Below are 22,079 nucleotides of genomic sequence, written 5' to 3'. Positions count from 1 at the left end.
CCCAGGACCTTCTGACTCATCTCGAAGGTGCTATGTGACTAAACCCAAGCTGTGGTGTAAGGCCTAAAATTAGGGCTCCATCTTACGTGCTGGTAAAAGCAGGAGGCCCCCAGTGGCCTCCACACTGCACCTCCCGAGGAGGCGGTCCGCTGGCCCAACACCCTCCTGATCTAGGGACTGACACAGCAGCTGACCCTCAAGTAGCAGGTTTCACTTCAGTACCATCTGGCCAATCATCCACACACGTGATCGCTGTGCTCACTGCGCCCGCCCCTCCCACCCACGTCTTCCTCTACAGCTGGTGTCCGTGTGGAGCGCTTGACCTCCCCGGAACACCTGCTTTGGTGTTCTCTGAGCCTTGTCCAGCTCTGAGACCCTGGTTTGATTAGTTGTACCACCAGCATGTATGCAGCGTTGATGATTATAAACCCCTGTGCAAGCTCCTACTTAATCCTCCTGGTGTCTCGGTCAGGGAAAGGAGCAATTACCTCCATTTTGCAGTTGGGACCATGGGGCCAGGAGAGGGCAATGTGACTGAGGTCACACTGCAATTTAGAAGCAGGACCAGCAGAAGCCCTGCCTCCCTTGGCCTCCCTCACTCGCCATGCTGTGTGTGAGTTCTGCTTCCACATTTCCACATAAACACAGGTTTTAACCCCCTTTCTTCCAAAGCGCGGCACACACGGCAGCCAAATCCTGAGCCGACCTACGGGCAGGTCTGACCTGACGCCCGACAGCTGGAGGGATGGATTCATGGCTCCCATAGTTCCTGCCTCCCACCCATCTCAAAAAGCAGGCAGAAGACATTCCCACTTTGCATAAGGCAAAGCCAGGCAGCAGAGTCCTGATTCTGCAGATTTGCTGAGTGGTCCATCTCCCCAGAACCGAAGGATGACGATGGCCCAGCGCTGACACACAACCCCAATCACACTCTCAGAAAGAAAAGAATGAAGGCACAGCAACTAGACAAAGTGCTAAAAGGGGGAAACAGCAGAAGTTGGATAGTTCAGTAAACCGGCAAGTGGTTGCAGTGTGCCTTTATCAGTGTATTAGTCAGCTACTGCTGCAGAACAAATCACCAGAAACTTACTAGCTTCAAACAACACAGGCGTCATCTCATAGTTTACATAGATCAGGAATCTGGGCATGGCTTACCTGGGCCTTCTGCCCAGTCTCTCAAGAGGCTGCAATCCAGGTGTCAGCCAGGACTGGGTTTTATCTGAAGGCTCGACTGGGGGAGGATCCGCCTCTAAGACCACTGATGTGGTTGGTGGGCTTCATTCCTTGCTGGCTGTACCTTGCCAGGTGGGCATCTGCAACATGGCAGCTGGCTTCATCAAAGCCAGCAGCAAGGGAAAGGGGGTGCCAAGAAGATGGAAGTCACCATCGATGTAGCCTAATCATGGAAGTGACCTCCATCACCTCTGCTGTGTTCTGTTGGTTAGAACCCGCCATGAGGCCAGCCCACTGTCAAGGGAGTGAACGGTAGAAGGCAGGGGTCCTTGGGAGCATCTCAGAGTCTGCCTGCCGCAGTCACGATGAATCACAGCACACTAGTCCAGCAGGCTCTACAAAAGGGCAGTGCTGTTTGCTAAGTGCTTGCGTGGGCCAGACACTCTGGAGAGGTGCTTTATGACCCCAGGGTGGTTCTCTGTGCCCTCAACTGACAGAATGAGTCAACTAAGGCTACGCTGAGCTGAGCCACTGAAGCTAATCCAGGTCAGGAGGCTGGGGCAGAGATCATCTCCAGAACAAGGACGCCTGGCCGCTACCCTGAAAAATACTGAGGGTTTAGCCCTGCAGTGTGGCAGGCCCTGCATACTGAAAGGGTAGGTGTGAGTCCAAGTGCATTTAAGGTTCTACCCAGCCTTAATCTGAAATGCAGGATAGCTAAGTAGCCCTCACCCAACGCCATCAAGACAGACATGGTGTCAAACTCCCACTATGTCCCCAGCACCTGACATACCCAGAATGCAGTGGGACTTGGTAAACTGGCTGGGTGAACACTGCTCACCAGTCCCGTGGACACTGCCAGGCAGCCTCTGTGTAACCACCCCCCTTGGAATCTGGAGACCCCCTAGCACTGCCTAAAAGTTCCTCCTTTTCCATAGGAGGCAGGTAGCACCAGCAGACAATGGCCTTATTGATTTTACAGAAATTACACACCCCGGGGCAGAAATTACACCCACCAGGGGCTGACTGCACTTTGCAACGTAAAATCTGGGAATTTGCTGCACAGAGCCCGGTCTTTAAGCCCTAAGGTTCCTAAAAGCCAGGTGCCATGTGCAGGCCAGACCAGGACCTGGCCTGGACAAGCCGGCTGTAAAAGACAGTCATGGACTGACCGCAGAAACCTGAGTAGGTCTGACCATTCGATGAACTGAAATTTACTAGAATTCAAAAGTGAAAGTTGTTTACCAGAAGATTTTTTAAAAGATTGATTGTATAGTGAGAGCTACCTCAATTAAAAAAAGTTAAAGAGGAAAAAAGCAAGGAGAAACATGCCCCTTGGTGTATGGAAATGAGGCAACATTAGAATGACCGAGAGCTGCCAAAGGCTCAGAACTTCGGCTCCTGGGAAGGACTTGAGTCAGAAGGTCCCTCGTTGGAGCCATATTCCAGACCCAGAGGCTGTGCTGAGCAGCAATGACGCCACCACCTTCCTGCTGTGCAGACAGCAGGGCTGGCCTGCGCTGGAGCCCCATGCACCAGTGCGCAGAGCACGGCAGGGGAACCCTCAGGAGGTGCCAAGGGACCCCTCTGAGCCTGCTCTGGCTGCTTTTTCATTGCAACATTGCAAGCTTCCATTTCATTCCAACAAAAACAACCAGAGTCCAGCTGAGCCCCAAGATTGAGGCAGCCCCCGATGTCACACCCCAGGTTTGCCCTCTTTGTCCTGAGGAGCACAGGGGCAGGCAGCGGACGGAGGGAAAGAGACAGAGCCTGGAGACCATGGCGCCAACTGACCCAAGGCTGGCTGCCCCGCCGGGCCCAAGCACAGACAACTGCTGGGTGTCGGAATCCGGGCTTTATTTCCTTTGGGCTCGCACGTGCTTGCAGAAGCGTGCATACATGATGGCCTGGAGCTCATGGAGAGGCATACAAGGAGCCCCACCACAGACCCCAGAGATGGGCCTGCGCATGACAAGACCCCACAGCCAGGTCCCAAGGCCCTGCCTGAGCCCCAGGCCAGTGGCCGCAGCAGGAATAGTCCCAGTCCCACCTGCCTGGTTCCTGCCTCCATTCAGCTAGACTGGGGGGCGGGAGGGGTGTCTGCACAGGTGTCCCTCAACCCAACCTGCAGCAGACAACTCCAGGTTCTGAGTGGCCACCAGCTAGGGACCTACTTTCATGAAGCACGAACCTTAGGGCACAGACCCTCAAGGGCGGCACCTAGTGGCGCATGACGGCACTGCAACCCCCTTCTCAACTGCTCAGGTCCAAGGGTAGTGCTCCCAGGAGGGGTTCTAGCCAGATGCCAGCGGGAAACACCAGCAGAAGCAGAATCAAAGGGCTTCTCCCCATAGGGCAGCACAGAGCCTGGGGGCTGGGGTGGTGGTGGCGGTAAGGAGCCCTGAAGCTGTCCGGGGAGGGGGATGCTGGGCCCACCAGCCTTTTGGGACTACTCCACGGGGTCCCCACCAAGGGGTGCGGAGCAGAGGCAGGTGGGGCAAGGGCAGAGCCAGGGACCAGACGGGGTGGGGCCCCGACGTGGGCTTTGGCGCATCAGGGACTGTGTCATGGAAAGCTTGCACCTGGCATTGAGGGGATGGCTCCACAGCCTGCCCCACTGGGGACGGGGGCCAGATGGATGATGGCTCTTTACTTCTGTCCCCTGGCCCCTGGCCCATGGACCTGCCTCAGCCAGTGCCCAGGGAATCCCTGCGCCTCTGGGAGGGAACAGAGACAGCTTTTGCAGATGTTTCCTTTACTGCATGCAGGTAACGTGCTTAGCCACATGCTCCCCCCAATACTACCTCCTTGAGGGCTGGGTCAGCTCCTCAGCTCTGACCCCAGTACCTGGTCCAGGGCCGGGGGTGCCCCAGCAAGGGGCTGGAGTATGGGGAGAGCCGGGCTCAGAGGCCGCCTCCACCCCTGATCCTGGAGGAGTCACCTCCTGAATCTGGAGGAGAGGAGAGGATGGGTTGCCCAGCAGAGGGCCCTCCAATTCCGAGTCCTGGGGCACACAAGGGCCCTCACAAACCATCCCTGAGGCTGCGTGCACTTGGACCAGCGTGGAGGGCCGAAAGGTGCTAACCAGGCTCTGCTGTGTGATCCAACTGCCTACAGCCCCCTGACCTGGGACCCAGACTGCCACCCTACCACCCCGCCAGGCTGAGGCATCTGGTCCACTGTGGCCACTTCTCCTGGAGGTACCAATCCCTCGCAGAGACTTCACAGTTCTGGAGGTGATGCTGCCCTAGAAGCACCCCCACCCCGAGTCCCCAGTGCTGCAGGAGAGGGGCTAAGCCAGAGGGAGGCAAGCTGTGCAGAGGCGGCGGATCAGCCTTGGCTCCCGGGACACAGCTGGCCGAGCCCCTCCCCTCAGCCTTCCATTCCTGGCCAGCCCAGCCCAGCCCACCTCTTCCCACCTCAGCCCCAGCCCAGGGCCTCTCCAAGGCCCAACACAGGTGACAAAGGGGCCTGGCCCAGGGCTGCTGAGGGGGCCCCCGCCTCCTGTGGCCCTAGCGGAGGCCACACTCCACGCCCTGCAGCTTCTCCTGCTCCATGGCGCGCACCAGATCCTGCACAAAGCGCATCTCGGAGGCCACCTGCTTGGCCAGGGCCTCGTAGCGGTTCTCCAGGCGGCTGAAGCGGCGCTTGAGCCCGCTGGCCCCCAGCAGGGCGCCCTTGGCCTCTTCCTGGGCCTGCCGCTGGAGCGCCTCGGTCTTGTGCAGCTCCTGGCGCAGCCGCCGCAGGTCCTGGCCGATGCTCTCGTTCTCCTCCCTGTACCAGGCCTCCTTCTCCTCGTAGATGGCCGTCAGTGCCTCGATGTCCTCGTGGAAGAGCCGCCGGCTATGCTCCAGGCCGCGCAGGCCCTCCTCCGCCGCTGCCACCTCCTCCAGCACTTTGGAGAAGCGCTCAAAGTTGATGTAGGTGTTGTTGGGGGGCATGCTCGAGTGCGACTTGATGGTGTACTCCTTGAGGCGGGCGGTCTTCAGGCGTCTCCGCTCCGGCTTCCGGCCACTGTCCTCCCGCCGCACGTTCCGCCGCCGGATGGCCTGAGGGGGAGGAAGTACAGTCTGGAGCGGGGCCAGGTGGAGGACCACCGAGGGCCACACCTAGCCCTCTGCTTGCTTTTGTAAATAGTTTTATTGGCACACAGCTGTGCCCATGTGCATATGGTCCTGGCATGTTTTCTTGCCATGAAGACAGAGCTGATTATTGATGGCACGCTACACAGTCACGCCAGGGACCAGAGAGATGGAAAAACTGATGCTCTGGCCCTTTATGGAACAATGCTTTCGGGGAAGCTTCTGCGGGAGGGAGCCCTGCTGTGTGCACAGAGGGGCCCCGGACTCCAGCTGAGTGTCTCAGTGAGAAGGCTCCAACGCCATCTCAGAGAGCACCCCATCCCTCCACTGCCCGGGCCCACCGCTCTGGGGACCCTCCCTGGATTTTGAGGGCTTGTCATGCCTGCCATCCCTCAGTGGGAGCAGCCCCCCGCCTCACCTTGATCCAGGAATGCTCCAGACTCTGGGCTATGGTCATTCTCCTCCTGGAAGAGCACCCCCACGCCGTTTAGTCACACAAGTGCCCTCTGCACCATCCTCCCCACACCAAGCAGACAGCAGGGCAGGAGTTTTCCAGGCTCTCCGTGCTGCAGCCCTGCTCTCAGCACTCCGCCAAGGTCTGATGCCGACACCTGCCTCTGGAGGCCCCCAACCCCTAAAGTCACCATCCAGCCCGGCAGCAAGTCCCTGAAATGACCTGAAACTGCACAGTCCTGAGCTCCCACTCTGCTGGGCCAGCCACAAGTTGCCCATTGAGGGGGCCTTTGGGTTGCAGGCTCTGCGGTCTCCATGTGCCTTGAGGAGTTTCGTTAACAGGTCACGACTTAATGCTGTGGTCAAACAACTCAGGCACCCACAGGAGGGGCCAGGTGGGTGACAAAAATGGGCAGCACATGCCAGGGGAGGGCTGCGGCCAAAAGGAGCACTATCTTGTGAATGAGGGCTCTACGCTGCCAGAATTTTTAGATCTTTTTCTAGAAAAAGAAAATAATCTGGAATTTTATGTGAAACCTTGATTTTAAAATTTGGTAATGAATTAAAAAGCTTTTTTTTTTGAGGAGGGCGCAGCTCACAGTGGCCCATGCGGGGATCGAACCGGCAGCCTTGGTGTTATCAGCACCACGCTCCAAACGAGCTAACCGGCCGCCCCTAAATAGCTGCGTAAGACACAGTGTGGGCCACCCTAAGCCATGCATTACTATCCCCGCCCCAGCGGAAGCCAGCTGTGAGGAGCTGGGGGCTTGGAGGGGTGTGTTGTTGGCCGCGCCGGCCCCACGCGCTGAGCCTGCCCTGCCCCGTCCCCTGCCCGGCCTGTGCTCACTTGGGGTCCTTGACGAGTAGCCGGCGGATGAAATCCTTGGCCAGCTCGCTGGTGCTGCTGAAATACTCCTCGTCGAAGTCGTAGTTCACGGCTGAGATGTTGGTCAGGGTCTCCTGCTTGGTCTCACCCAGGAACGGGGAGGCGCCGCTCAAGCTAGACGACGGACAAGAGGCTCACTGGCCCCTGCACTGGCTTCATGACCAAGCCGCTGCCTGAGCTGCCACCAATCTGCGCGGAGTCCACGAAGGGGCCACACGTGGAGGGAGAGGGACACTGGGCCCGACCGCCCCATGCACACATTCTTCTGGTACCTTCCCCCAGCCACCCCCTGGCCACCAACCAGAAGGCAGTAAGAAGTGATTGCCCAGCCAGCGGAGGCGCGAAAACCCGTGGGTGAAGGTCTTGTGGAAACTCAAAGTAACTACGCAGACACACAGTGTCACAGCATCTGCCCCAGAATGTGCAGTGATTCCAGAGGAGCCCTGGCTGACGCCACCCAGCACGCAGAGTGCATCCCTGGTGATGACACACTGGTGTTGCCTGCCTTCCTGTTACGCTGCATTGAGGGGGCTCCGGGCACCTGATACTGTGACTTATGGTAAGAAATACATATGTGGTCTTTATCCCTGTCCTTGGGCACGTGGCTCCCAAACCCCGGGGATTTCCTAAAACTTAAGAGCTAAGAAGGTGGGAGCATCTTTTGTTGTAATATTCAATCCTTGTCCTTAGTTCCTGAAATGGCTCCAGAGAATAAAGATGAAAAAAGTGTTTGTTATTCATAACAGCCCCTTCCAACCTCTCAGTTTACACTAATGAGGTGACTTGTGGAAAGCCTGGGGAACCAGCAGTGGGACGGGAAGGTCGGAACCTTCACCCTCACCCTATCTCCACATCTTTCCCTCCTGCACAAATTCATTCACTCATTCATTCATCTATCCACCCACCCAGAGTTTGCTGGCACCTCCACAGGTCAGAGCGCTGGGTGGCCCACACTTGAGGTCACTGTCCCCACACAAAAGCCCCCCTGACCCTCCTCAGCCACAGCAGGGACCCAAGAGGGGCAGCAGGATGCCAGCCAGGTACTCACAGGATGTAGGTGATGACGCCAATGCTCCTGGAAGAGAACACAAGAAAAGCTCAGCTCAGCCGTAGGGTTGCAAAACCTTGACTCCCAGTTTCTACAGGGCCCCCAAGGGTAAGCCACAAGCCCAAGGCTCTCGGGCCAGGGGCCAGGAGGGCATGTCTGTCAGCTCCCAGGGCTTCAGGGGTCACGCCCGCCTGCCTGCTCCCCTCCTCCTGCCCTGGGGTCTAAGGATTGGGCCACACTTTCCTATCAAAGCTCAAAGGGACTAGAGGTGGAGGGGCAGACAGCACAATGGCCTCCACAGACTCCATGGATGTGGCACCCTCTAGAGACCTGCTGAGGCCTGAAGGCAGGGCTGGCACTGCTTCTATAGAGGGTCAGACACCGAGTATTTCAGGCTTTGTGGGCCAATAACGGTCTGTCACATATTTGTCTGTTTTGTTTTTAACATCTTTCTGAAAAACAAGAACAATGCTCCCAGTCCCTGGGCCTGCTCTGGCCCCAGGGCTGCGGTTTGCTGACCCCCATCCTAAGGCAAAGATCTGTGCTGCCCACGCCCCCAGCACTGAGAGCACAGGATGGGCTATGCCCCAGCCTGCAGCACCTGGGGACAAGCAGGGGTCAATTTCCGAGGAGCGGTCCCGTGTGTGTGCTGGGTTCAGCCCAGGGCAGCCCTGTGCCCCCAAAGCTCCCACTGACTCACCACATGTCCGCCTCCAGACCTAGGGGTTCGTAGTTGACGATCTCGGGAGCTTTGGGATAGGGAGACAGAAAGTGCAGGGTCAGGAGCTGGTTGCATCTAAGGCTGTAACGGGGACTTGATCAAGGGCAACACAGCACCCCTGCAGGTGGCTGTTTGCTCAGGGGGGCGCACGTACGTGCGCACACACAGGCAGAGCCAGCTGTAGGGCAGGAAGGCTGGGATGGTGATGGCACCAGCCCGAGATGAGCTTCCCCATGCTTGATGCCAGGGCACCTGAGGGTAAAGGGCCAGGCATCCAAGGCATCCAGGGGCCAGGCCTACAGCTCCTCACACACCGGAAATCTTAAAGTGCCCCCTCCCCGAGCCCCAGCCCGATGCACCAGGCGGGCCTCACCCACAAACTCCGGGGTGCCGAAGATGTTCTTGAACTCATTCCCGGCTTCAATCTTGTGGGCGATGCCAAAGTCAATAAGCTTGATCCGCGGGTTGGGCACGTTCTTGTCCAGGAGCATGATGTTTTCCGGCTGGAGTGGGGGGAGCGGGATGGTGGGAGGGGGACCTGCGGCTTCTGCCGGCATGGCATGGCATCTCCGGGAACAGCACCCGGAATTTTCCTGAGCACCCCCACTCCCAGCCCATGGGCTATGGGCAGGCTGATGTCACCTCATGGGTCCAGGGCTGCGCCGGCCCATCTCCTTGACCCCCGGGGCACTGACAGACCCAGGGGTGTGCAGACCAGCTCTCGGGCTCCCACCCTCACCTGCCAGCCATGCACAGCGGGTCCTGTTCCGTCCCGAGTTCCCAGCAGGGCTCACCTTGAGGTCGAAGTGGGCGATGCGCTTGGAGTGCAGGTAGTGGACGCCATCCAGGATCTGCTTGAGGAACTGCGTGGCCTCGTCCTCCGTCAGCGACTCCTTCTCGGCCAGGAAGTCAAAGAGCTCCCCGCCCGAGACCAGCTCCAGGATGAGCACCACGTCGGTCTTGTTCTCAAAGATGTCGTGCAGCGTGATGATGTTGGGGTGCCGGATCTCCCGCAGGATGTTCACCTCCCGCTCGATCTCCTCCCGGCTCACCCCCCGCCGGCTGGACGACAGGCGGCGCTTCTTGATGAACTTGGCTGCGTACTCCTTCCCAGTGCCCTTCTGCCGGCACTTCCGCACAATCGCAAACTGGCCACTGTGGGGGCGGAGGAGGAGGGGAGGGGAGGTGAGCGGGACACCGAGGGGGACCAGGCTGCCACTACCTGCTCAGGCAGCACTGTCCCAGCCTCCGGTGCCATGCGGATACACTGTCCCCACCACCTCCGAGATGCACCCGGTGGGTATGCTATGTGAGTGCAGGGCGGCACGGCACACAGCGGCTGCCTGGCCTTTTCGTAACAGTGAGAGAACAAGAACAGCTCAAAGTTTATCGGGAGGGACCTAGAATCCATGGTGGTAGTAAGTCCAGTGGAATTCTACACCAGCATGTGAAAGAATGGAGGTGACTCTCTGAGTGCGGACAAGATATCCACGAGGACCTCACAGTGAAAAAAGCTGTAGAATGACACACAAAATGAGTTCTTTTGTTTAAAAAAGGCATACACTGTACCCACATGCACAGATATATTTAGTGACGCGTGTATACGTAGGAAAAAGGTATGAAGGACACATGCCAACCTGTTAACAACAGCCATCTCTGAGGAGTGGCACTGAGGAAATGGGGGCAGCAAGTAGAGGTTCTTATTCTCTATTTGAAACAATTTTATACTGATTCAACTTTCTGCGGTGTATTTCATCATTTTCTAAAGATCTAAGAAAAAAGAAAGGAAGCCATTGACTTCAAAAGAGCTTCTTATTTAATAGCAGAGAGAGAGAAAGGTGCACATTTTTAAAACAAGAGGAGAGTGAGGACATGGAGAAATCAGAAGCTGCACACACAGCTGGTGGGAATGCAAAATGGGGGAGCCACTGTGGAAAACAATCTGGTGGTTCCTTAAATGGTAAACGCAGAATTACCACAAAATCCAGCAATTCCACTCCTAGATATATATCCAAGAGAAATGAAGATGTGTCCACACGGAAACCTGTACAGATGTTCACAGCAGCCTGATTCCCAAGAGCCGAAATGTGGCAACAACCCGTGTCCATCCATCAACACACAAACAGACACACAAGGTGTGGGCCATGCACACAGGGGAACATGATGTGACCATAAGGAGTGATATGACACACACCGCAATGTTACACCCACGGGGCTCCGTGACAGAAGCCAGACACACGAGGCCACAGTGTGTGATTCCCTGTATGTGAAGTGTCCAGAACAGGCACATCCACAGACAGGACGTGGGTTCGTGGTTGTCAGGGGCTGGGGTGGGGGAATAGGGGTGACTGCTAATGGGGATGGGGTTTTTTTGGGGGTGATGAGAATGCTCTGGAAATAGATGGTGGTGATGGTTGCAGACCGCTGTGCATATACTAAAGATCATGAAATTATACACTTTAAGTGAGTGAACTGTATGTGAATTACATCTCTAGACAGTTGTTATTTAAAAGACAGAGAAATTCTACGTACTGCACTCCAGGGCGCTGTCCAATGTTCAAATTCTTCTGCTGTCTAGGAACTCAGTTATACTAATTTGCTTTGACTCAGAAGTTGCTGAAAAGGGCCAGACGGTAAATACTTTAAGCTATATAGGCCATGTGGTCTGTCACAATACTTGTGTGTTCCTGCAACCCTTTAAAAAAGTAAGAAACCATTCCAGGCTCGTGGATAGGCCACACTACACTGGGCTACTTCAAGACGTTATATGGATGTTGACGAGTGCAGCAGCTTGCCAGCGTGCCAGCTGCAGGTGGAGAGACAAAGTCTAAGACCGAAGGCACAAATTCCAGACAGGAAACTGCAATAAGGCCCTGCCAAGGGTCAAGAACACACAGCCATCTTGGGGAAATGGCGGAAGAGTGCACAGAGGAAGGGACTGCGAGACAGGTCTTGGGGACAAGAGGGCTCTCAGCAGTCGGTGGTGGCATAGGGACGGCAGGCCAGGCAGAACGAGGGACAGACAGATGAGGGAGGGTGTCTCTGCCAAGCCAGTGGGGCTTTTAGAAAAGCTGGGGGGGCGGAGTGGAGCAGCCGGATGGATGGCTCAGTTGGTTAGAGCGCGTGCTCTCAACAAGGTTGCCGATTCAATTCCCACAGGCGATGGTGGGCTGCGCCCCCTGCAACTAGATTGTAAAATGGCGACTGGACTTGGAGCTGATGGGTCCTGGAAAAATACACTGGTCTTCAATATTCCCCAGTAAAAATTAAAAAAAAAAAAAAGACAAGCTGGGGAAACCCACCTGGGTTTGCCCGAGTAGGTGGACCTACCTGCAGTACCTGCAGTACCCAGGACCACCCGCAGCTGACACGCTGGCAAGCTGCTGCCCTCATCAACATCAGGAAACGGAAGCGCCCACAGCAGGCCATCACAGACATGCTCTGCACATACTCGGGTGGTCAGAAGGTGGGTGAAAGTCCAGGTGCGCAGGTGGGGGCTGCAAAATTATTACTAATCATGGTAATCTAAATAATGGCCCCTCCAAAGACATCCACGTCTGAATCCCCAGAACCTGTGAATGTGTCCCTTCCTATGGCAAAAGGGACTTTGCAGGTGGGGTTAAGTCGAGGCCCGAGATGGGGATGACCTTGGATTAGAGGAGGCCCAGTGTCATCACCGGGTCCTCCTAAGAGGGAGGCGGGAGGCTCAGAGTCAGAGATGGAAGAGGCTGCACTGCTGGCTGTGACGATGGAGGAGGGGCCACGAGCCAGGGACGCGGTGCCTCTAGAAGCTGGAAATGGCCGGAAACGGTTCTTTCCTACTGAAGGAGCAGCCCTGCAGATCCATTTCTACTCCCGATTCCCAGACCTTTAAGATAATTAACGTGTGTTCTTATAAGCCACTAAATTATGGTAATTTGTTACAGCAGCAATAGGAAATTCAATCTAAAAGCGAAGGGCACAGGTCAGACAAAACAGGCAAAGCATCCCTGATTAGGTCCGTGGATGCAGCACAACAGTCCCCCAGGTATACGATGCTCCTGCCCCCACCTGAGATGCCTCTCCCCCGCCCCTCTGCCCTCATCCAAGCTAACTGTTCCAGGCCTACCTCCCATCCCATGACGACTCCCTGATGGTAATGACAGCGAATGCCAAACATGCCGGAACACTGTGCTAAGTACTGAACATGTGGCCTCATTTTCAGATACCAGGATTTTTCTTCTTTAGTTTTATTCCAAGCTGAACTAACAAATAAGAATAACTAACACAGAGGGAATAGGTAAAAAGATGTTATGGGCTGACTGGTGACCCCAAAATCCATGTGTTGAAGCCCTAATACCCAGGACCTCAGAATATGACTTTTTGGAGATGGGTCCTTTAAAGAGGTAGTAAGTTAAAACGAGGTCATTGGGGTGGGTCCTAATCCAATATGGGTGGTGTCCTTATTAAGAAGAGATTAGGACACAGATATGCACAGAGGGACGACCACGTGAGGACACAGGGAGGAGACAGTGTCTGCCAGACAGGATGACAGGCCTCAGAGGGAACCAACCCTGTCAGTATCTTGATCTTGGACTTCCAGACTCCAGAACTGGGAGCTGATAAATCTCTGTTGTTTCAGTTGCCCAGTCTGTGGCCCTTTGCAATGGCAGCCTGAGTGGACTAATATATGTGCAGCCTGAGCTGCACATATAATCCCATGATGTGAAAGGTAGGGCAGAAGTCCACAAACTCATCAACCCACACATTAACTTATTTCCCGAGATCGTCGATGTGAACTTGAATTGGGAAGAAAGAACCCCCGCCCCCCTCCACACACACACACAAGAAACTCGCTCGCAGTTCATTCAGCCCTGACTCCTAGGACAGGAAAACGTAGGCCTGCTTTACTTGAGGTCTGTCACCACAGTGATTCCCCACAGCTAATTCCCCAAAGACAGTCAATAACTAGACTCAGGAAAGATAGTTCTGCTTGAAACTAAATTCCAATTCAATCTTGCCTGTGAAACGCAAGAGCTTATCATGGTGGGCAACTTCACAGGCGCAGTGAAGTGAAATAAGATGGTGTTTGGGGCATAAGGACACACCGACTTCCCAACACGCAGGGCTTATCTTTGTTTGGACATCTAACGGGCCCGTTACCAGGATATGGGGGCAGAGCAGGCTGGCAGGCAGGTGGAAGCCAAATACCTACCTCTGGTTCCAGCACGCCTGGGCTTTGGAGCCAGCAGGGTTTGGTCCCAAGATCTGAATCCTGCTTGGCCACTGACAGGCTGCGTGGCCTTGGGTAAGCCGCCGCCCTCTACTCAGCCTCAGTTTCTTTATCTACAATGAGGATAATGGCACCTGCCTCGTAGGTCCTTTGGTAGATGAACGGAAGTAACATAAAGACAGCCTAGAATTCAGATGTCCAAACGACATCTACAATTTATACAAGTTACAACACAGTGTGCAGTGTTCTATGCCATTAATCCTTCACTTCATGTATCTCTGAGAATGTTCCCAACCATCACACAGAGCAGTGCTGGCCAAGGTAGCAGCCACTGGCCACAAGGCACTGTCAAGCCCGTCCAAATCGAGATGTTCTGTGAGCCAACAATACACACCACACTTCAAAGGCTTCATATCAAAAAGAGGTGCTAGGGACAGCCGGATGGCTCAGTTGGTTAGAGCGCAAGCTCTGAACAAGGTTGCCGATTCAATTCCCACATGGGATGGTGGGCGGCGCCCCCTGCAACTAGATTGAGGCTGGCGACTGGGCTTGGAGCTGAGCTGCACCCTCCACAGCTAGACTGAGGACAACTTGAGCAGAGCTGCCACTGAGCTGCCGAGGGGCAGCCGGATGGTTCAGCTGGTTAGTGTGTACTCTTAACAAGGTTGCCGGTTCGATCCCCACATGGGCCACTGTGTACTGCGCCCTCCATAACTAGATTGAAACAACTACTTGACTTGGAGCTGATGGATCCTGAAAAAACACACTTAAAATTTAAAAAAAAAAAAAAAAAAGGTTAAAAAGAAAAAAAATCTTCAAAGTGCATAAAATTAGGCAGTTCTTGCCACCCTTTTAAGCAGGTCTTGATCCATCTGCAGTAATGGCCCCTGTACATTTCTAATAGTCACCATTACTTTTGTTTTCTCTATTCTTTTTTGGGTTTTTTTCTTTTTTCTTTTTTTTTTAAAGATTTTATTGGGGAAGGGGAACAGGACTTTATTGCGGAACAGTGTGTTTTTCCAAGACTTTTTATTGGGGAACGAAGAGTAGTGTGTTTTTCCCAAGACTCATCAGCTCCATACAAGTCAAGTTGTTGTTTCAGTTTTAATTGTGGAAGGTGCAGCTCAGCTCCAGGTCCAGTCGCCGTTTGTTGCAGGGGGCGCAGCCCACCATCCCTTGCGGGAGTCGAACCAGCAGCCTTGTGGTTGAGAGCCCATGCTCCAACCAACTGAGCCACCCGGGAGCTCAGCGCCAGTTCATTGACTTCATTTTAGTTGCGGAGGGCGCAGCTCGCTGGCCCATGTGGGCATTAAATCAGCAGTCCCGTTGCCCAGAGCTCACGCGCTAACAAACTGAGCTACCCGTCCGCCCCCTTGCCACCCACTCTTGTATTTTCGCTTTCGCTAGCCAAATTGTCCTGAATCTCGCTTTTCCACATTTTTGGAGGGTTATTTGAAATTTTTTGTCATATTTTTAAAATATTTTTTGGAAGAGCTGCTAATTTTATTTCAAAAAAACAAAGCTGTAAAAATATGCCTCCTTTTTAAGAAGAACCCCTCCCTCCAGGACATTTAATGCAGCATCACAGTGCACAGGGTCAGGCTTGAAGGGAGTGTCTCGGTGCAGACGTGCTTTCTTTCCAGTGGCTATAAAAAGTTTGTATTTATTATATATAAAATGTTGAATGATAAAAAAACGGAATTATTATTTCACTAATAATTGCTATACTGATTACATGATGATTACAAAATGACACGGGGGCGGCTGGTTAGCTCCGTTAGTGGGCCACTGTGAGCTGCGCCCTCCACAACTAGACTGAAACACCTACTTAACTTGGAGCTGATGGGTCCTGGAAAAACACACTTAAATAAAAGTTTATAAAAAAGCAAAATGATAATAGTTTGATCAGGTTAAATGAAATATATCATTAAAATTATTAAAACTGACACAGCTTTTAAATTTTCAATTAAATTTCAATCAATTTCTTCTGTGGCTCACATTACACAAGGTGCCTGGCTCTTTTAATGGCTGCATAATGTTCCATCTATGGATGCAGGGGTGCTGTGATGGCCGCTGAAGATGCTTCCCATCTTCTGCTCTTATAAAATCTTTATAGCAACTCTCCCTGTTCCTAGGTCATTGGGTCCATGTATGTATGTATTCACACTGAATTAATTCCTAGCAGTGGAACCTGTGGGTTAAAGGGAATACACATACGACATTTTGCTGAATTTTGCGAAACTATCCTCAGCAGGCTATCCTAATACATTTTCAACAATAAAGTATGAGATTTGGGGTGAGGGGTGCTGCATTCACTACCACTCTAAAGGGGAAATTCCTAAAGGAGAGACTTCAGAATCCCAAATGAGCCTGAAACACTCTCTCAGCAAAGGCCTGAAAGCAGGGCTCAGTTATTTACATTCCCTTCTGGTGACATCATGGGGCCAGCCAGCAGCAAACTCACCAAATAAGGTTTGAGGCTCCACCAAAAACAAAAAGGGATAGTGCCTAGCTGATCTGGGGTGGCGGGGGAGTCAGCTCCCAGGGGAGGCTATAAGGCCCGGCCAGGCAGGAAATCAGCTGCCTGGCTGGCACAGAAAGCCTCCCCTCTCTCCCACAAGAATGCTACACAACTGGCAGGGTTGTGGGCCCAGACCGGAGGCCTTCCCTGGAAAGGTCAAGACCTGGGAAGACTCAAGTACCACCCCTAAGAGAGGATTAAGAGAGGAACAGACCTTTACCTACAAAAGCTGCTAACACCTACTGCTCTCACGCCATATGCCAGGCACTGTGTCATACCATATGTGCTCAATTACGTTTCTCCCCAAAGGAAAATGCAGAGAGGATGTCAGAGTAAGAACTCTCGGCCAGGCTGTCTGGTTCCAAAGCCCAAACTTGTTTCACCGGCACATGACCCTGACTCATTCCTTTTAGGAGAGTAGGATAGAGGACAGGAGAGGAGAACTATCCAGAAAACCCCTCAGTGCCTCTCCCACCCTGGAGCCTTGTCAAAGGGGTCACTCACCTGCCCAGCTCCTCCCCCATCTCATAGTGGTCTTCCACATCTTCCTGCCTGAATGTGGACATGGTGGTCGGTCTGCCTTCCAGCACCTTCTGCTCCAGTGAAAGCCCAGTCACCGCAGCCTGGGGACAGGACCTCGGGGAGTCCCCCAGCCGTGATCCTGGAGGAGACAGGGAAATGGGGAAGGAGTGAGATGCCAGCCATTACTCATAGTAAACGAAGCAACCTGATCACCAAAAATAGGTTTCACATCACTCCACGCTGAAGTTCCACGCTCCCTGGGAAGGACACTTGAATTTGGCAGGCCAGGTACTTTCGTGTGTCATCTCACTTAGACACTAAACCGGCCAAAAGGCCGCCATTAGCCCGAAAGTGCCACCTTGCCCCCCAACTCCCACCAGGCACATACCTCTGGTTCCTCACACACTGCCCCAGCCTTTCTCTGCTTCTTCCCTCCTAGGCTTCTCCCACCAACTCATCCAGGGCCCCCACACATTCCTGCAAGTTCCCCCCGCTTCACACTCCCGAGCCCCAGAACTCCCTCACTCCCTGCCCAACTTCCCGGTGCCAGTCCCAACACTCCCATCTCCGTGCCCATCAGCACTCTCGAGTCCTCTTCATCCTCACCCATGCGCTCCACATACCCCCACCTCAGCCGTCCCTTAAGGCCCTCCTCAGCGGTATGCTCCCCCCAATACTGAATTCTCCAGGAACTGGACAATAGCTTCCAAGCTCCTGCAAGCTCCCTACCCATTCTGGCCTACCCTTGAACTCCACCGTGCTAGCAAGACCCCTCTTCCCTCTCCTCAAAGGCATCCCTCCAGGTAAAGGCCCCCACCTCCGGCTCCCTCACTCCGAATGCGTCCCCGGCAAAGAGCCACATCTGAGAGTCTCCTCCATTGCCCGTCGCCCCCAACCTTCCCTCAAACTCCATGGCAGACCCGGAAATCCCCCTTCATAAACCCTTCCAAGGGTCCCCAACCGGTAACGTCTCTGCTCACGTGCCCCAGAGGCCACCACGCCCCTCACAGGCCCCGGCCCAGACCCCTCTCCGGCTCGGTCATCCCAGAAGTCCCCCAAACGTGCCGCAGGTCCCCCAAGGGTTCACACACACACACACACACACACACACACACACACACACTCAACAGCCTCGAATAAAGCCCACTCCTCACCCTCCACAGCCCCGCGGCCCCAGCCCGCCCCTCCGCCGCGCTGGCCGCCTCTACGCGCTGACCTGCGGCTACGTCACCGTGGCCGCCCGTGCTTTCCTCTGGGAGGCGGAGACCCATTGGTCAGCGCCCCTGTCGATCGTGACGCCCCTCCCCTGCTTCCTGTCAGGCCCAGGTCCGCTAGCGTTCGGCCCTCCGCACCCGGATGCCTCGTTTCCATTGGTCGACAGGCTCGCCTTTATGAAGCTGATTGGCTATAATGGAAGCCGGTCAAGCTTACGGAAGTCAGAAGATCGACTTTCGGCCCCTGGGTCGCCCCGCCCGCTCTTCTCTGACCTGGGTCCTGAAGCTGGAAGGTGCACGCCGAAGTCCTGCATCCCTCTTCCTGCCTTTCTTAGTCACAAGATATACGAATCCAAGGTCCAGCTCCGGCATGGCAGCTCCTGGGCTGCTTTAGTCCCCGAGTAGCTGTAAAATGTTACCCACATTCCAAATCCGTAAATAAAAATACACATGAGGAGTTCAGTTAGGTGTTGCCTTTCCCTCTTGAGGATCCTTCTATGATTCCTGTCTGTCTCGAGACGAAACAAAACAAAAAAACCTTAGGAGGTAAATTATATTATTTCCCCCGTTCTACAGATGGGGAACTGAGCCACAGAGAGGTTAAGTAACCCACCCAAAATCACACAGCCAGTAAATGACACAGCTGAGATTGATTCCCAGATAGGCCTGAACCCAAATTAATGCTTAACCACCTCAGACACTAGACTGTCTTTTGGCTTTTGCTGACCACCCTAACATCGTGCCATTCTCCTCTTGTTCACTCTACTTTAAACCCACGTGCCTTCCTTCTGACTTCAAACATTTCATTCCTAACCCAAGTGTTGGCACGAGCTGTTTCTTCTGCCTGGAGATCACCTTCCTCCAGTCCTGTCTAAGAACTATACACACATCAGTTCACAGCTAAATCAGCACCTTCTTCCATACCCAGTTTCACCCTATTGTTATGTCTTCCATTAGTATAGTACATGTCTTACAATTGAAGAAATCAGCGGTGATACATTTTTATTAACCAAAGTCCCTACTTTTGTTCAGATTCCTGAGTTTCCCGGTCCTTTCTCTGTCCCAGGATCCCATCCAGGATCCCACATGACATTTAGTAATCACAGCTTAGGCTCCTCTTGGCTATGACAGTTTTCTCTTTCCTGTTTTTAGTGACTGGCAGTTTTGAGGGTTGGTCAGGTATTTTGTATTATTGCAAAAACCGCAATTACTTTAGTACCAACCTAATAGAATTTCCCTCAATTGAGGTATCTGATGTTTTTCTCATGGTTTGACTGGGGTGATGGGTAATGTATTACATAGTAAAGTGCCATTTTCATCACATCCTATCCAGGGTCCATACGATCCACATGACTTATCACTGTTGATGTTGACCCTGTCACCTGGCTCTAGGTTAGTTTGATAGGTTTCTCCACTATACTTTTCTCTCCCCTTCCATACTGTATGCTTTGGAATTACTTCTGCGCAGCCCACACTTAATGAGAAGTTGAAACATCATTTTTACTTCCAAAAAAACCTGACAAACTATAATAATTCAGACTTGTGTGTTTTTTCACAGAAGCATTTTCTCAAAAATGAACAAATTGAAACTGTCAATTCAAGGATAACAGTTGACAGTAATGGTTGCCAATGGCAAAATTTCAAGCAAAAAATTAAATTTTCAAAAACTGCTTGACAGTTTCCCAATACTTCCACACTTTCCTGATGAAATTGATATTGACAAATTTGATTTTTCAAGTGTTTAATGAACTATGTCAACATCTCAAATAGCTGCAAACTTGGTTTACCAATATTGCGAAACCACCACCACTTGGTGTTATAAAATCGTGCCTGGAGAAAAGACCCATTCAAAGTGCAAGACAGACCAATAGATTTTAATGTAACAGTACGAAAAGCTCATTAATGTGGTTTCAGATGCATTGTAATTTCTATTTAAGAAACCAACACTTGGGGCCAGACCAGTGGTTCAGGTGGTTGGAGTGCCCAGCTCCTAATGCCGAGGTCGCTGGTTCGATTCCCACATGGGCCAGTGAGCTGCGCCCTCTGCAGCTAAGATTGTGAACAACAGCACTTCCTGGAGCTAGGCTGCCATGAGAACCTGGAGGTTGGCGTGAGCTGCTGAGTGGTGCCGTGGGCGACCGTGTGCAGCTGGCGAGAGCTGCTGTAAATGGCCCAGCGGCCACCAGCTGAGGCTCATAATACCAGCATGGGCCAGGGTGTGTCCTACACAACTAGACTGAGAGACAACGGCTTGAACCGGAGTGTGAGGGGGAAGTGGAAGAAAGGAGGAAAAAATTAAAAAAAAACAAAAACACCACTTGTTGAGTTTTGGTTTTGTATCAAAGAATATCCACAATTATCTGAAAAAAGGTATTAAAATGCTTCTCTCTTTTCCAAGTTTGGGATGAGTGAGGGTAGGTTCTCTCCCTATAATTCAACCAAAACAACGTATTGAAACATTTAATACAGAAGCAAACATGAGACTCCAGCTGTCTTCTATTACGCCAAAGACTGCAGACTTGCAAAAATGTAGAATAATCCCACTCTCATGTTTTGTTTTGAAAAACAGAGAACTTTTCCCCTAAAAATAGGTTATTTATGTTAAAATGTAATGAGTTTATTGCTATTTTAAAATCAGTAACTTTTTTAAATTTCTTAATTTTAATTTTTAAATACGGTATATGTCAGTAGATATACCCATTTAAACTCTGGGACCCTCAGTGTTTGAGAGTGTACAGCGGTCCGGACACCAAAACAACTGAGAAAAATAACTAAAATCAAAAGACAACAAATGTAAGTAGAGAGCAATACACACGTACAAATATACACACACTTGTAACATACTAATAATGTTCAAGTCTCGTGACCTTAAGGACTGACGGTAGCAGTCAGCCCCTATAAACGCAATCACTGTGAATGTGACAACTATAAAAGCACACACAAGTGGCACTGCCACCAGTTAATTTAGAATTGGTGAAAAATTCTTGAAATTAAACCAAATGCAGTTCAATTTTCTCAGTTTATATACTCTTCCCTGGCGCAATTAGTTGGTATTAAAATTGTGCAAAATTCTACTCGGCCTAAAAAATGAAATCTTACTTTTTGCAACGATATGGATGGACCTAGAGAACTTTAAGCTGAGTGAAATAAATCAGACGGAGAAAGACAAATACCTTATGATCTCACTTATATGTGGAATCTGAAGAATAGAATAAATGAGCAAACCAATCAGAAACAGTCTCACAGATATAGGGAAAAACTGAGGGTTGCTAGATGGGAGGGGGTGGGGTGAGGAAGGTGAGGGGATTAGAAAGCACAATCGGTAACCACAAGATTGCTACAGACAACCGAAAGACAGTTTGGGGAATATAATCAATCACGTAAAGATTCTATAGGGTATTTGATGGACACTTGTCTTACTAGGGAGACCAGTTCAGGGACAGTATAGATGCCTGACCACTGCACTGTACACCCGAAGCTGAAGCTGAGTAACAATGAATGTCAACTATAATTTAACATATGTACCAGGTCACACGATGTGGAGTAGAGTAGGGAATAGTCAATGGAATTGTGTAACAGCTCTATACGATGTCAGAGGGGTAGTAGATTGGGGGAGGTGGGTTATCACTTTGTGAGGGGTGTAAATGTCCAACTATTACATCGCTTTGTGCACCTGAAACTAATTTTATAAAATGTGCAAAATGAAATGCAATGTGGTATCCTGGATTGGATCCTGAGAGAAAACGACATTAGTGGAAAACCAAATAAACTGCTAACAGTCATGTTAAGTGTTTCTGAGGTTTGACATAGTGGTTACGTAGGATGTTAACATCTTTGTAACATCTTTGCAACTTTTCTGCATGAAATTATAGTGTTTTATAAGTGTCAAACATCACAGATGACAAAAAATTACCAACACAAAACATCTGGGTGCTAGGGGTCTGGACAGACTGCACAGGACAATTCTTGGATGGGCAGGGATTCCACATATTTGGGACATCCAACCACTCGTTTTCACTTGTTTTTCCAGGACCCATCTGCTCCAACTCTAGTTGTTCCAGTGTAATTGTGGAGTGCAGGCCATTGGCCCAGGTGGGGATTGAACCGACAACCTTGTTAGAGAACCGTGCTCTAACCAACTGAACTAACCGGCCATCCTGTTCCTACTTTCTCAATGCCAATGGGGACTCTCCTGTTTGAGAATTCAAAATGGCCCCCAAGGGGCACTGTCCTTGTTTCAGCTGTCT

General features: G+C 52.1%; 1 protein-coding gene across 2 annotated transcripts; it reads right to left on the bottom strand.

Annotated features, from left to right (window-relative positions):
• Positions 1 to 3,013: 3,013 nt before the first annotated feature.
• Positions 3,014 to 17,846, bottom strand: DAPK3 (death associated protein kinase 3). Of its 2 annotated transcripts, none has more exons than XM_033134558.1 (9): positions 17,773 to 17,846; positions 16,601 to 16,757; positions 9,158 to 9,518; positions 8,737 to 8,866; positions 8,343 to 8,391; positions 7,643 to 7,669; positions 6,556 to 6,708; positions 5,674 to 5,719; positions 3,014 to 5,222 (listed from the first exon to the last, which is right to left on the bottom strand). In XM_033134558.1, the coding sequence occupies exons 2-9, from the start codon at positions 16,660 to 16,662 to the stop codon at positions 4,686 to 4,688; spliced, it is 1,365 nt and encodes a 454-aa protein (XP_032990449.1). In that variant the 5' UTR covers positions 16,663 to 16,757; positions 17,773 to 17,846; the 3' UTR covers positions 3,014 to 4,685. The 2 variants fall into 2 exon arrangements, with proteins under 2 accessions (XP_032990449.1, XP_032990450.1); XM_033134559.1 differs by lacking the exon at positions 17,773 to 17,846 and adding an exon at positions 17,436 to 17,641.
• Positions 17,847 to 22,079: the final 4,233 nt, after the last annotated feature.

This window comes from Rhinolophus ferrumequinum, chromosome 18 (assembly GCF_004115265.2).
Source record: "Rhinolophus ferrumequinum isolate MPI-CBG mRhiFer1 chromosome 18, mRhiFer1_v1.p, whole genome shotgun sequence".
In the NCBI taxonomy this organism is placed as follows: Eukaryota; Metazoa; Chordata; class Mammalia; order Chiroptera; family Rhinolophidae; genus Rhinolophus; species Rhinolophus ferrumequinum.
Note: the sequence above shows the minus strand (reverse complement) of the source record. Positions and strands in the feature narration are given on the sequence as shown.